Raw genomic sequence first — 13,961 nt, forward strand, 5'->3', positions numbered from 1 at the left:
TTGGAGTCTAGTTAAGAAGTGAATGCATTTCTGGCAGATTAACAGGTACTTTTCTGCCCTTGCCAAATGTTTAAAGGAATCAATCATGGAAAAATTTCCAGATATTGCAGAGATGTACTGCATATGTTTTTTTTGTTTTTTTTTTGCCTTGACGTGTTTTTAAAAGGAAAAGTATGGCCTAAGCTCTTTTGGCCCCAATTCTGTGGGACACAGGAGTGCACTTAGTTCTCCACTCCTGTGATCCCTATTCAGCCAATAGTGGGCTAAAGTCCGCTGTTGCTGACATCATGCAGCTGGTCCAGACTATGGAGAAATCCCGACTTTAATATCAGGCTCCACCTAGATGCCTGGACCAGCAGCTGGCTCAGCCTGTCAGCACACCGTTTAGCCAGCCATTCCCTCCCACTCAGCAACCAGGAGCTCCAGTGAGCATTGGTGGGGCAGAGAGCTGTGACCGAGAGTCACTGTCTCTCTGCTAACTGAAGACTGAAAACTGAGCGATCAATGGTCTTTGATCGCTCAGTTCTCGGTCTTAGAGGAGGCGGGGGAAAGATGCAGTATCAGATCAACTGCTTGGCGTTTTAAACCTTGATAAAAGAAAATATTATTTCTAGACTCCTCATGTATTTGCAGATGTTTGACATTTTAGCAGAGAGCACCAAAATTAAAGTTGTGTACTTACTGCACAATAAAAAATAAGAACTCAGCTACGTCTTCTACATAGAATTCAGGCAGTGCAGCAAACATCTTGGGAATGTCTGGATTTAAAGGCAGCGTTATACTGTCACCGGAAGAGAAAGCACACAGTCAGAATCAATTACTTCGATTTCAGACATAGCAATGCACAGAATTTCACTACTAGCAGCCATTAAAAACACATTCCCCTAAATGACAGGAGAAATTACATTGCTGGGATGGCTGTAGACCCCTAACAACTGGAAGCTCACCTTGGGTAAGCAGGATCCATCATGCGTAGGAGGAGTTGGATGACCATTCCATAAAAGCTGAGGCATCTTCTTAGGAAGTTCTCATCTAATAGGCCAGCATCAGCACAGGCCTTACATCGTACTAGTTTCTGCAAAAAAGAAAGGAATTTAGGCTTTACTTTCTACGTCTGTTTCAATAAACTTTTTTTTTTTTTTTTTTTTTAACTATACATTACAGACCAAAGGAGCAAGTTTAGTCTGAGATTTACAAATTCAGTATACTTTGTTTTCATAAACACACATTACTCAAAATGTTTAAAAGCAGAGCTCCAGGCTCCCCCCCAAAAAATCAACAGCTACAAATACTGTAGCTGCTGCCTTTTATTAGAAGGACCATTACCTGTCCAGAGATCCAGCAATGTCCTCACACAAGAGGATTCTTTAATCGGGTGCAGGTGCTAGCATCTTCAGTAAGGGACAGCCGGTTTCATAGTACGCATGCGTGAAGTGCACTGCACTTTGTGAGTGGTTCCATGGTCTTCTGGGACCTTCTGAATGAGGGGGGCAGACTTCCGGCTCAGATCACTGTAGCGCACCGTTCTCAAATATGGCGGGGGGGAATGTATATAAGCGGAACTTCCCCTATTGGGGGAATGTATATAAGCGGAACTTCCCCTATTGGGGGAATGTATATTAGTGGAACTTCCCCTATTGGGGGAATGTATATTAGTGGAACTTCCCCTATTGGGGGAATGTATATAAGCGGAACTTCCCCTATTGGGGGAATGTATATAAGCGGAACTTCCCCTATTGGGGGAATGTATATTAGTGGAACTTCCCCTATTGGGGGAATGTATATAAGCGGAACTTCCCCTATTGGGGGAATGTATATAAGCGGAACTTCCCCTATTGGGGGAATGTATATAAGCGGAACTTCCCCTATTGGGGGAATGTATATTAGTGGAACTTCCCCTATTGGGGGAATGTATATTAGTGGAACTTCCCCTATTGGGGGAATGTATATTAGTGGAACTTCCCCTATTGGGGGAATGTATATTAGTGGAACTTCCCCTATTGGGGGAATGTATATTAGTGGAACTTCCCCTATTGGGGGAATGTATATAAGCGGAACTTCCCCTATTGGGTATCTCCTAGATTGTAAGCTCGAAAGAGCAGGGCCCTCAATCCCCTCATGTTTTGCATTGCATTGGTATTGTTCTGTCACATGTTCTGTCCCCCTTTGTAATGTACAGTGCTGAGCGAACTATTGGTGCGTTATAAATACTGTATAATAATAATAATATTGGGTGAAGTTCCGCTTTAATAATTTGATTCTATAACTGTTCTTGTATACGGTATATGCATTTCTAGGTCAACTGTGCTGTACCTGAATCGGATTTTATCAAAATTTTAAAAAAGTGAACAGTAAGAGACAAAGTAGATAAAGTAATGTAAAGGCAGAGTGGGGGTCTCAGGGGACAACCAAGCTCAAGTGAACATTACATTATTACTTTTTCAAGTCGAACTTTGCATCTTGACTAATCTAAGCTGTAGTTGATCCATTGTTCCCATGTTTTGTTAAATTTAATAGGTTGCTTGTAAGATTACCATGCATACATGTGCCATGTATGCATTATAATGCACTCTGATGTAATTGGGGGAGGGACTGTGGCTTTGTTTTTTCTATTTAAAACACAATTTGTCTTAGGCAGCCAAGGAAAAAAAAAAAAGTAACTATGGGCAGCACAGTCGCTAGCACTTCCACTTGGAAATAACAGGGTTGTTGGTTTGAATTCCAACCACGGCATAACCTGCCTAGAGTTTACATGTTCACCCTGTGCCTGCGTGGGTTTCCTCCCTCATTCCAAAGGCATGCTGGTAGGTTAATTGGCTCCTGTCCAAATTGTCCCTAGTATGTGTATGTATGAATGTGAGTTAGGGACCTTAGATTGTACGCTCCTTGAGGGAGGGGCTGATGTGAACATAATCGATATATAAAATGAATACTGTCATCACTACTCCCACTGTACAATTAGAACATATTTGTAAGTTTATAGCCTAATAAATTAAAACGTTTGCGCTCCTCTCCTTCCCTCCATCAGTGAAAGGATCTAACAATATACGGGAACAATGGCACCACTGCCTTACGGGATATTGCCTTGTGAGAGGGAGCAGCTTCTTTCTGCAGTCTTCAGTCCCCTTATAAGTGACAGTTAAACAACTGACCGTTCTGGATTTCTAATTTTTTCAAAAACTAGTGGAAGCTTGTTGGCTTAAAAGTCACAAGAGTGGATAACAGTGTACTTTAGGAAAGTGAATCCAACTTAACCACCTCCCGTCCGGCCATTGTATATAAACGGCCGGACGGTGGCAGTGCAGGGGCGGGTGGCCGTTTATAAACAACCTCCCCGCCCCCTACTTGTACGCGCTCCCTGAGAGCGTGCAGCACTGCGATACGGTGCCCGCTGTGTCCTCCAGACACAGTGGAACACCAATCGTCGCACAGGACCTCTGTGCGAGGTCCTGATCATGTGATCACCGATTGGCCAATCAGTGACCACATGCAGAGTAGTAAGCAAGATGTCACTTGTGACATCATTGCTTACTACGTGTGAAATCTGTGAATGATCACAGAGGTCACATGGTACAAGGCCATTCACAACAGCCTTGTACCATGTGACAAGCTGTGTCCAATCACAACTCACACAGTATTTCTTAATGGCTGCAAGAATGCAGTCAGAGAGGAGGAGAAATGATTGCTTTTACAGCCTATATGGGCGTAAAAGCAGTCAGTGTAAAAAAAAAAAAAATGGTAAAAAAAAAAAAAGCAGTACCATGGTGACACTGTACTGCTAGGGTGACAGTATGTAAAAATAATTGAAAAAACAAATATAAAAATTTTAAATAAAAATGTAAAAAAGTTTTAAAAAATTAATTTTTGGTTATAAAGCAATTTGGGTTATTTTTTTTTACTAAAAAGATAACTGAATAAATTTTGGCCAAGATGTATGATGAAATATTATTTATTTGCAAAATTTTATAAGAAACACTTTTTCAACATTTTTGGACTTTTTCATTTATATAACAAAAAAAAAAAAATCCCAGTGGTGAATAAATACCACCAAAATAAATCTTTATCTCAAAAAAATGCTAAAAAAATTTATATTGATACAGTGTTGCATGACCGCGCAATTGTCATTCAAAGTGTGATAGCGCTGAAAGCTGTAAATTGGCCTGGACAGGAAGGGGGTGAAAGTGTCCGGACTTGAAGTGGTTAAAAACACTGTGGATGTCTATAGCAATACGCTGTCCTGAGCGTGGGACAAACCTTAAGTTGCGTTTTAAAACGTTTGAGCATTTCTCTGTGCCTGGTGGCCAATGGGGAGTCCTTCCACTGACTTTCATTGTTCTTTAGCTCTTCCACTGTCCTGCAGTTGGTGAAGAAGAGAGGAATTAGAGGGGATGTAAGATGTCATACAAAACAAAAGAATCCATTCACATTGAAGGCCGCCAGCGGGGTATGCATGTTCCCTCACAAAGCGTATTATTCAGAACATCACAATACAGCTAAAGAAAACTAGGACATTCAAGAGGACTACATAACACTTTTGTCAACTCCAGGAAGAAGGAAAAGCCGCAAATATTCGTTTATATGAAAACTGAGGTGACACAAAACAAGAAGATGACCTCTCATTCTAAAAATGCCAGTTGCTAGGCTGGCGCCTGCAATGACAGAGCAGCGTATTAACTCCTCAGATCCACCCGAAGCATTATGTACTCAACTACCAATGAATTGCTGCCGAGTCACTGCTGGGAGAAGGGGGCAGGGTGAGCAGAGTTGCTAAGTCACTGCTGGAATGGGGAAGGTACAGGGGATGGACAAAATTATGGAAACACCGGATAAAAGAACAAAATAGTTACTGAATATGGTGTTGAACCGCCTCTGGAATCCAAGAAAGCCTAAATTATCCTGGAAATCGACAAATAAAACCTTGGATGGTGGCTAATGGAATCTGATACTACTTCTTCATGCAAAAATCATTCCAGGTCTTGCAGAGATGATGCCAGAGGAGGAAAACGAGTCTGAATTTTCTTCTCCAAAATGGACCATAGTGTCTCTATGATATTGAGGTCACAACTCTGCCCCAAGCTACATCACCAATCTTGTCTCCAAATATCACCCAAACCGTCCCTCTCATGACCTCCTGCTCTCAAGTGCCCTTGTCTCCTCCTCCCAGGCTCATCTGCAGGACTTCGCCAGAGCCTCCCCCCATTCTCCGGAACTCTCTACCTCAATCTTTCTGGCTATTCCCTACTCTGGCTGCCTTTAAGCAATCCATGAAAACTCATCTCTTCGGGGAAGCCTATCAAGCCTCCAACTAAACCTTTATCTTCCAAAAGGTCTTAATTTTTCGAAAAAATCTCTTTAAAATAACAAAACAAATTTTTTTTTACACATTACTAAAAAAAACAAAAACAAATAAAAACAAACGCACACAACAAAAAACTTTTATCCCTTCTATCAGCTCATCAACCACAGTTGTAAGCTTTTGTGTCACTTGCCCCACCCTATGAGATTGTAAACTAATATTACCAGAGCCCTCTTAACCATCTTGTATTGTATTGTATATTGTAAAGTGCTGAGCAAACTGTTTGCGCTATATAAATCCTGTATAACAACAATTGAGGTCCAGCGACTGCAGTGCCTAGGGAAACGGCGAAACTTCATCTGCATGCTCATCAAACCACAATTTGTCAACATCAGCTATGTGAATCGGAGCATTATCGTCTTGGTAAATGGCTCTGTCTTCGGGAAACAATGTCTGCACCATGGGGTGCACAACGTCTGCCAAAAGTTGTACATAGTTGCTGGCAGTGACTGGGGCCTGCAGAATACCAAGACATGGCTGCCCAAACGATGAATGCTCCACCACCATGCTTTACTGTTGGCACAAGACAGTCCTGGTCGTAAGTTTGGGACGTTCTTGTGGTTGGGAACAGTGTGAAGCTCGATTCTTCGGACCATATTACAGTCTTCCATTGGTTGATAGTCCATGATTTATGGGTGCAGCACCACTCTCTCCTCTTCTGAGTATTCATATCGGTCACTAGTGGTGTGGCACCATGAATGGAGTTCCCTCTGCACAGTTTTTGTGGACACAGACCTCGGAAGACTGAGATTGAGCCCTGCAGTCACTTTTGCAGGAGTTTGCTTCTTGTTCTGGTCACAATTCTGAGCAATGTCCTTTTTTCTCGTTCGGTCAGTTGACCATGTCGACCACGCTTATACTCATCAGACAACGTTTTCTCAGAAACTGTATATCCCGTCAAAACCTTTGATACTGTACCTCACAACACGGCAAATAAATTGACTACTTCAGTCACAGAGGCACCAGACAAGCGGCATCAACAATTTTCCCTCTTTGAAGCTCAGTAAGCTCTGACATGACTCCGTATTACTAGCAGCGCACGCAGTGAATGACAAAAGTGAGGCTTCCCACCTGTTAGCTAGGTGTCTCATCACAAAGCGGAAGCAAAATAATGTTACATCACTTCTGCTTTCAACGCGAAACATGTAGTCACTGTCACACCTGCAAATCATGTAGTGTTTCCATATTTTTGTCTAACCCCTGTAAGTTGCTGAGTGAATGACTTGAATAACTTGCTGTTAACCTGAAAGGATTTGAATTCACAGGGCCTGCAGCTACAGGGGTCAGTGAAGTCTTCTTGTAGCCTCCCTAGCGGTATGATGTCAGTATTTCTGTGCTCAAAGCGGTACATATTTTTGCATGGAAATATGTCGATATTTTATTGTAGGCCTGTAATTCTTAGGAATAACTCACTCCCATTGTCTTCTTAGTCACAGCATAGGAACAAATGAACTTGTAGTCAAAGTTCAGAACGAAGAGGGCTTTATGGTCTCTTTGAGATAACATAGGCAGAGAGTATATGATGGCTCTGAATTTGACTAAATCATCACTTATGTGATGTATGTGAAATGGTTTGATACAGTAATGTTTTACTATGTGATTCTAGTGTATTAGTGAATGTCACTTTTTAAAATTTTTACATTTGCCGCCAGTTCCGGCCCCCGTACGTCCCGACGCTCGCAGGGACTGGAACCTGGAAGACGGATGCCGGCATCGGCCAGAGGACATGGCCGGGGACGCTCCAGGGGGGACATCGCGGGAGCGAAGGACAAGGTAAGTGAATAAGGGATCCAGGAGCAACGCTGCAGGGTAATACCGAGTGTAGCTCAGGGTTACCGCTTGTGGTGCTGAAACTTTACCCCGAGCTACACTCAGGAATACCGCCAGGGGGGTTAAAGATCATTTGATGCTTAAGCAAATTGTAAATATCTGCATGCTCATACCCTGGCCACAAGTTCACTTTAAAGGAGAAATTCAGCCAATTGGGAGTCTGCACATGGGCTCCTCCCCACCATGAGAGTGGTTTGATTTTCACTAAACCACAAGATTTGTCTCGATGCTGTAATCAGAAATGCTGCATCCCAAAAAAAACCTTAAATTACCAACTCCTATGCCAAAGAAAGGGCAGTTAACCTAAAAACATTGTCAAGAATGCCACCCTGCATACTTTAACCTCACATTGTAAACAGTGAGCCAATTATCTGCGCACTTTCAGAAATCCTTTCTTTCTACAAACTACGCATGCTTGTTAAGGTGCAGGCAGAGGTCACCCACCTGTTCAGCTCTCGGATTGCTCTGAGGCGACGGATATAACGCCGGCAACTCGGTAAGATGGCAAGGTGATGAGCATGTAATGTCAGGAAGAAACATTCTGTTGGAAACTTGGGATCGGGAAATGCAGATGAATCTTGGCCTAGAAAGTTTTAAATGAATTTAAAAAAAAAAAGACAAATTATTAAAGCTGAACTCCAGGTAAATAGCTAAATACACATGACATACACATAGAAGGAACTGGTATCTGTCAAATGATTTGTATTTCTGTTCATGCAGTCCTGAGAATTAAGCTGGGTACGCACTTTCATTTTTTTTTTTCGTTCAACCCAGCAGGCTAAAAAAAAAAAAAAAAAAAAAAAATGGAGCACAGAAGAAGCTCGCTGTACTAACAATGCGATGTTAGTACAGCGATATCCCCCCGCTGAGATATTGTGTTCTGACAGGAGGACTGCACCACCCCTGCCAGCTCTGATTGGATGCCGGTTTTTCAGCATGCCCGTTTGACAGAAGCCGGCTGTTCGGGTGGCATCTCTTAAACAGGCGGGTGTACACACGGACCACATATCAGCCGGTTTCTATGAATCAGCCAATATTTTGCCTGTATGTAGCTCTGCCATGTGTTGGGTGCTCAGCCTTATCTGGGAGAGCAGAAGAGCTGATTTTTCTATGTTGCAGTTAGCACTTATAGGTCTTGTCCCTCCCTAAGTCTGCGACTGGACAGTGAAAGAAGTAGTAGACTAATGAGCCCATCTGTTACTCTCTCCCCTCCATCAGCATGTTACCTTGTCACAACTGAGTAAACAGCAGATTTTCTATATTTTGCCAGCACTTTTGGCTGACAAAACCCAAACTACAGTCTGACCCTTTGTGAGGCTTCAAGTATACTTTGACAATGCAATGATGAAAGAAAGGACTCCTAAACCCTCACTCAGTTCCGCCATCCAGCTGGTCACTTCCTCCATGGTAGCTTTGATGCGGGTTTCATCATTGGGCAGTGCTATGCGACATCTGGGATGAAAAATATACATGGGATCCACAGTCTCAAGCTTAATCTTAGTACTGAGCTGCTGCAACACCCAAAGGAAGTTCAGCATGAAGCCATCTGTGGACACAAGACGGTCATCTGTCTGTAGGAAACAAGGAGAGAAAACTAAGAATTTAGCCATGATCTAGGCAGGAATGCAATGGAGTGAACCATACCTGCAGCTGAGCCTTCTTCATGTTGCTGGTGACAATGGCAGCCATGTAGCTTAAGGCAGCCTCTCTGGTCTCTCCATTCAGTAAGATGCTGTGCAGAATTTTAAACAATTCTTGCTGCAAACAAAGTTTGGGTTTAAAGTGTTACTAAAAGCACAATAAAAGGGTGTTTAAGGCTCTCTTTTTATCAGTGCACAGACAAGAGCATAAATGGGAAGCACTTTTCAGTTCGATAATAAAGTATCTAAAAGCTTTTTTTTTTTTGTAAAGAGCAGAGGATGGTTAAAACCTGTCCTTTTTTTCTTCCTGCTATCGGTGTCTCTGCTATGCCCATAATATGTTCTGGTGACTGTTATGACTGTCACTAGTTTTTTAAGTAAAGGTTAAAATAAAGGAAAAAAAGGTTTTGGGTATACAAGTTCATCAAAAGATATTTATTAGCACCACACTGTGACTTTCAAAATGTACACTGGATATTACAGCTCACCTCTTCTCAAGGCTACATCCACCATGCTCCTAGTACCCAGTCATGTGACTATAGGCTCTCTGGGTAAATAAAAGAGAAGTGAATCTAATAGTGTGAAACGTACCCGCGCAGACTCCAAGTAATGCTGTAGAGACTGGCTGACAACTCTGGTATTCTCTAGCGTAATTGCTGGGCCCGAGAAGTACTTCTCCACAACTTTACTCTGCAAGAAAAACAAAATACAAAGCAAAATTATTTCTTAGATCTAGCTGAAATTGAACCAAACCCCAGCACAAGTGTCTACGAGAACAAATAGGCAAGTCTGAAAATGAACAGTGCAACCCCGCAAGTAATTCCCCAGCCTTGTGTAATATTTGGAAAAGAGATGAGTTATTAAGGTGCCCCTGGGAGGAGAGAATGAGCATTTCTGACATTGGAATATTATTGGAATATTATTAGAATATTTGGAAAAAAGATGAGTTATTAAGGTGCCCCTGGGAGGAGAGAATGACATTTCTTGTTCAGTATAATGAACAGTAATTCCTATTAGGAAAATCCTAATAAGACCCAACCAATGCTCCCCGTTTTTCAGGGAGAACAATAAAGGAAGGGATCACCTGCACTAGTGGAGCATCAGTCTATCAGGCCAAATACTCAGGAAGCCCCCTGCCTTCCCTACTCTTCCCTCCTTCCCTACCTCTTCCCTCCTCCCTCTCTCTCTCTCCCCCCCCCCCCCCCCCCCCATTTTTTTTCTTCTGTCTCTCTCTTTTCCCTTTCTTTTGCTGGGACAGTGCTTCCGGCATGCTAAAAACAAAACATTTTCATACCCGACCTAGAATCACATTATCAATCAACATACCTCAGTGTAATTTCTCCACATCCACCGTTCTCAAAAATGTTCTCTAATGTCAATGATTCCATGTTCTGGTCTATCATGAATCTACGCACGATATTGACAATAGGTTCTTATGACCATAGATACTCAAAACCTGTTTATTTTTTGTCCTTCTAGATTCACATCCTCCTCTTAGTTCTCTAAGTTGTTGTTTGGGGTCTGCCCCCTCATTCTTCTGTGTTCAACTTCCACGCCAAGTTTTTTTTTTTTTTTTCTTTTTGTCTGACTTACACTTGTTATAAGGCTAGATGCTTCTAGCAAACTGTTGTATCGATACAACCCATGCTTTTGTCTATGTTTTTCGATGCTCAAATCTTTATTGGATAAAAAAAAAAAAAATACCCAGGAAGCAAAGATGGGAGCCAGTGCTACAAGTGACAAGCTGCTGCCTTACTGCTCATCACTCCTGGGGTACACGTACCTATCTCTAGTAGGTCCCACTCATAACAACCAAACCAATTAACTTAAAATTTCAAGAACACACAAAAAGAAAAACCTGATTAGTTACTGGGACAGACAGACACGTCCTTTTTCTGACACAATTCTATCCGAATTGCAAAGTAACAGAACACTCAGAAAATACTTACATCGTCCTCTGCAAACACAGAAAGGCTGAAGAAGGATCCTAGGTAAGATAGACGCTGCAGTTCTCGGCCAGTGGCTGGACTCAAAGATTTGGGCAACCAAAGGGGCAAAGATGATATCTGGAATTGGCAAAATACATCAATGTTACACCTTGGAAGAGAAGCAGGTTTAAATAAAATTGAGGATAAAGCAATAAAAGGGAATTACAACCATTTTTTTTTCCAGAATTTCTACGTTTTCCACACAAGTAGAAATTCTAGCACCTTTGCTGCTCATTTCCAAAACATAAAGGGAGGTTCCCTGAAGTCCAGTGTAAAACTTATCAGGGCTTACAACACTGCTTGAGATTTCAGTGCAGCAGAGGCACTGTGTTGCAGCCCAAAAAGGAAAGTTAGGAGCATACAATTTCCAAAAGATCAACAAGTATTTATATTTGCAGCATTTTTTAAGGGACAACATGGAGAATTGCATGCATTGCAGAGATTGTATATACACGTTATTAGAACAGCATATTCACGACACTTAAAAACACTAAAGAAAAGCTGTTGCATGTTACGGGTTGCACACAGTGGACACACTGCCACTCATTTGGATTCATTATCATACACATCACAAAAGTCACATTGACCTCACTTGTGGACAAGCCATAAATAATATAAACAGAACAGCTTACCAAAGAGCATACAGGATGAGTTTTTCCAAATTTAATCTCACAGAGCTCACCTAACGCCTGCAAGAACAATAAAGAAAGGTTATCTTGTGGTAGGTTTTGCATACTGTCTGCCTCAAATATTCAAAAAGACACAAAACATAACAGCCAAGTACAAAATGCAGTGATTCAGTGCCAGTTTACCAAGGTCAGAATAGCATAAGATTGAACCTATTTTTCACTAATCACAGCAGTTTATCCTGGAATTCTGGAAGACTTCTATATTTCTATATCCCTGTGTTATATTTCTCTGCTACAAAAAAAAAAAAAAAACCAAAACAAAAAAGCGGTTATCCTACTAATGTTGAACAACCCATGATCTGGAAACGGCTTGTGGATTTTGGGCAGCATGTAGAAGTCCCCAATTTCTGGATGATCCGGAATCGCAATTATAAATTCTGAATGTAGGTGGGCTGGAAGTGTTTTAATGAGACCTTTTAATTGCTTTGTAAAGTCCTGGGTCGGATCATAATCCAGTTTTTTTATAGTAGATGGCATTTTCCAGCTCCCTCTGGCTGACTTTTGCACAGCTGTGGGACACCATTTCGCACAACTAGACCACATTATGGAAGACCTCAATGTTTTAGTTCTTAAAGGAAATTTCAAATCCATTCAGGAAATAAAAACTTTTGAACTAAGTATGATAATTCTATTTGACACAAGAGATAAGGGCCTTAATTTGGACATGGGATTCCTCAATCATTATCCAACAGTTTTATGACTCCCTCTGTTTGTGTTGTTCTCCCTCCCCAGTCTTTGCTTTTGCTTTGCTGTGTCTTATCTCTAGTCTAACCCTAGGCTTGTGTTTCTTTCAGCTTTTTTTTTTTTTCTCTCATCCCCCACATCTCTTCTAACATTCTGCTAAAACATTGTTTGAGTTGATTGTAGCCGTATTAGTGCATTTGTGACAGAAACAATGGAGTACTGTCCGTGATACTTCTTTTATTTGCACTAACATACAATTTTGAGGACAAGCTTTCAGGGAATCTCCCCTTCTTCAAGGTCTAAGCAAGGTAGTAGTACTGCTTAGACCTTGAAGAAGGGGACATTCCCCGAAAGCTTGTCCTCAAAATTGTATGTTAGTGCAAATAAAAAAAAGTATCACGAACAGTACTCAATTGTTTCTGGTGCTAAAACATTGTAATAGTACTGCTGGGACCTTGAAAAAGGGGACACACCCCGAAAGCTTGTCCTCAAAATTGTATGTTAGTGCAAATAAAAAAAAAAGTATCACGTCGGTACTCAATTGTTTCTGTCGCAAATGCACTAATACGGCTACAATCACCTCTTACAAAAATAAGAAACACAAACAACACACAACATAATACAGCAGTAAAATAACTAAATATCAATAAATGTACTGAATAGAATGTGCTATTGCAAGATAAATACAAATTATAAGAGTGAAACCCAATGTGGTTATCCCCTTCTTGTGTGTTTTATGCTTGTAATTATTGTGATGCATCATTATGGGGATTGGGGCTAGTTTCCTTTTACGCATTTCTGCCTATTCATGACAGGCAGCAAGAACATCTCACCATTAGTGGATATTTGAAGTTATCACTGTCCAGAGAACAGTCTTTAGCAGCTAGAGCCAAACCTTGCAGAATTGGAATAAATATCTGTGGAAGAAACACAGGTAATGTTTTAACAGAAAGCAAATTAGGGTCATCATTAACTAAAGCTATACTCTGGGCACAAGAAATTTATTTAAATATAGTCCTAAATTGCCAGAAAGGATTCCTTGTTTAGATCGCTCTCTTTATAGAGCATTCCACAGGCAGTGGGTAGGCATGGTATCACCTCCTCACCACCTGCTTCGACCCCTTGATTATTTTCAATACTGTACCGCAACCATGTGCATTGCACGCGATTATGAGGTACTTCCAGAAGGGCCCCATTCACTTGCAACAGAGGGTGTAATTTTTCCCACAGCCGCGAAGCAAAGCATCACTCCCAGGTGCCGTCTCTGCAGCTAAAGGGGGTAGTAGTTGGGGTGGGTGGGTGTGGTGGGATTAGTGAAAGGATGGTTTTGCTGCGGAGGTTTTACACCCTGGTCACACCAAACTCAACTTTGAAATCGTGCAAATTCACTGTACGTTGCAGGATTTCAAAGTCTATGCAAATCGCACCAAAAGTCGTGCATGTACTACTTTAGAAATCAGTGCAGTTCTGACCAAGTCAGAGCCGCACTGATATGGCCGCTGTAATTGCGGACAATAGGATGCAACTTGGCATGCCAATTAGCATCCAGTGTGACCAGGGACTTAACCCCAACAACACCCCCGCCCCCAAACGCAAGTGTGAACTGGCCCTCAGGCAAAACAGGCCAGTCAGAGATTCAGCAGGAGGAGTGATCCTCCCAACATAACCACTGCCCTACAACTGATCATGTGACCTGGTGCCAGTCCAATCCTGGAACAGTCTCTGTCTTTACCAAGACAATGATTTCAGCAAGCTCCAAAACATAATAAAAGCA

General features: G+C 41.7%; 1 protein-coding gene across 2 annotated transcripts in view; it reads right to left on the bottom strand.

The window, feature by feature from the left end:
- The window catches only part of UBE4B (ubiquitination factor E4B), a 114,953-nt gene that overhangs the window by 21,602 nt on the left and 79,390 nt on the right, over positions 1-13,961 (bottom strand). For both annotated transcript variants that reach the window (XM_089656915.1, XM_089656914.1), the window contains 10 exons: positions 13,021-13,104; positions 11,447-11,503; positions 10,776-10,892; positions 9,418-9,516; positions 8,831-8,944; positions 8,559-8,757; positions 7,631-7,769; positions 4,255-4,354; positions 948-1,075; positions 683-781 (listed from right to left, as the gene is read on the bottom strand). In XM_089656915.1, the coding sequence (XP_089513041.1) occupies positions 683-781; positions 948-1,075; positions 4,255-4,354; positions 7,631-7,769; positions 8,559-8,757; positions 8,831-8,944; positions 9,418-9,516; positions 10,776-10,892; positions 11,447-11,503; positions 13,021-13,104 (1,136 nt within the window). The remainder of the gene's footprint in view (positions 1-682; positions 782-947; positions 1,076-4,254; positions 4,355-7,630; positions 7,770-8,558; positions 8,758-8,830; positions 8,945-9,417; positions 9,517-10,775; positions 10,893-11,446; positions 11,504-13,020; positions 13,105-13,961) is intronic.

The sequence above is a fragment of the Staurois parvus genome, unplaced genomic scaffold (genome assembly GCF_062004578.1).
Source record: "Staurois parvus isolate SC_StPar_1 unplaced genomic scaffold, SC_StPar_1.0 ptg000949l, whole genome shotgun sequence".
Taxonomy (NCBI): domain Eukaryota; kingdom Metazoa; phylum Chordata; class Amphibia; order Anura; family Ranidae; genus Staurois; species Staurois parvus.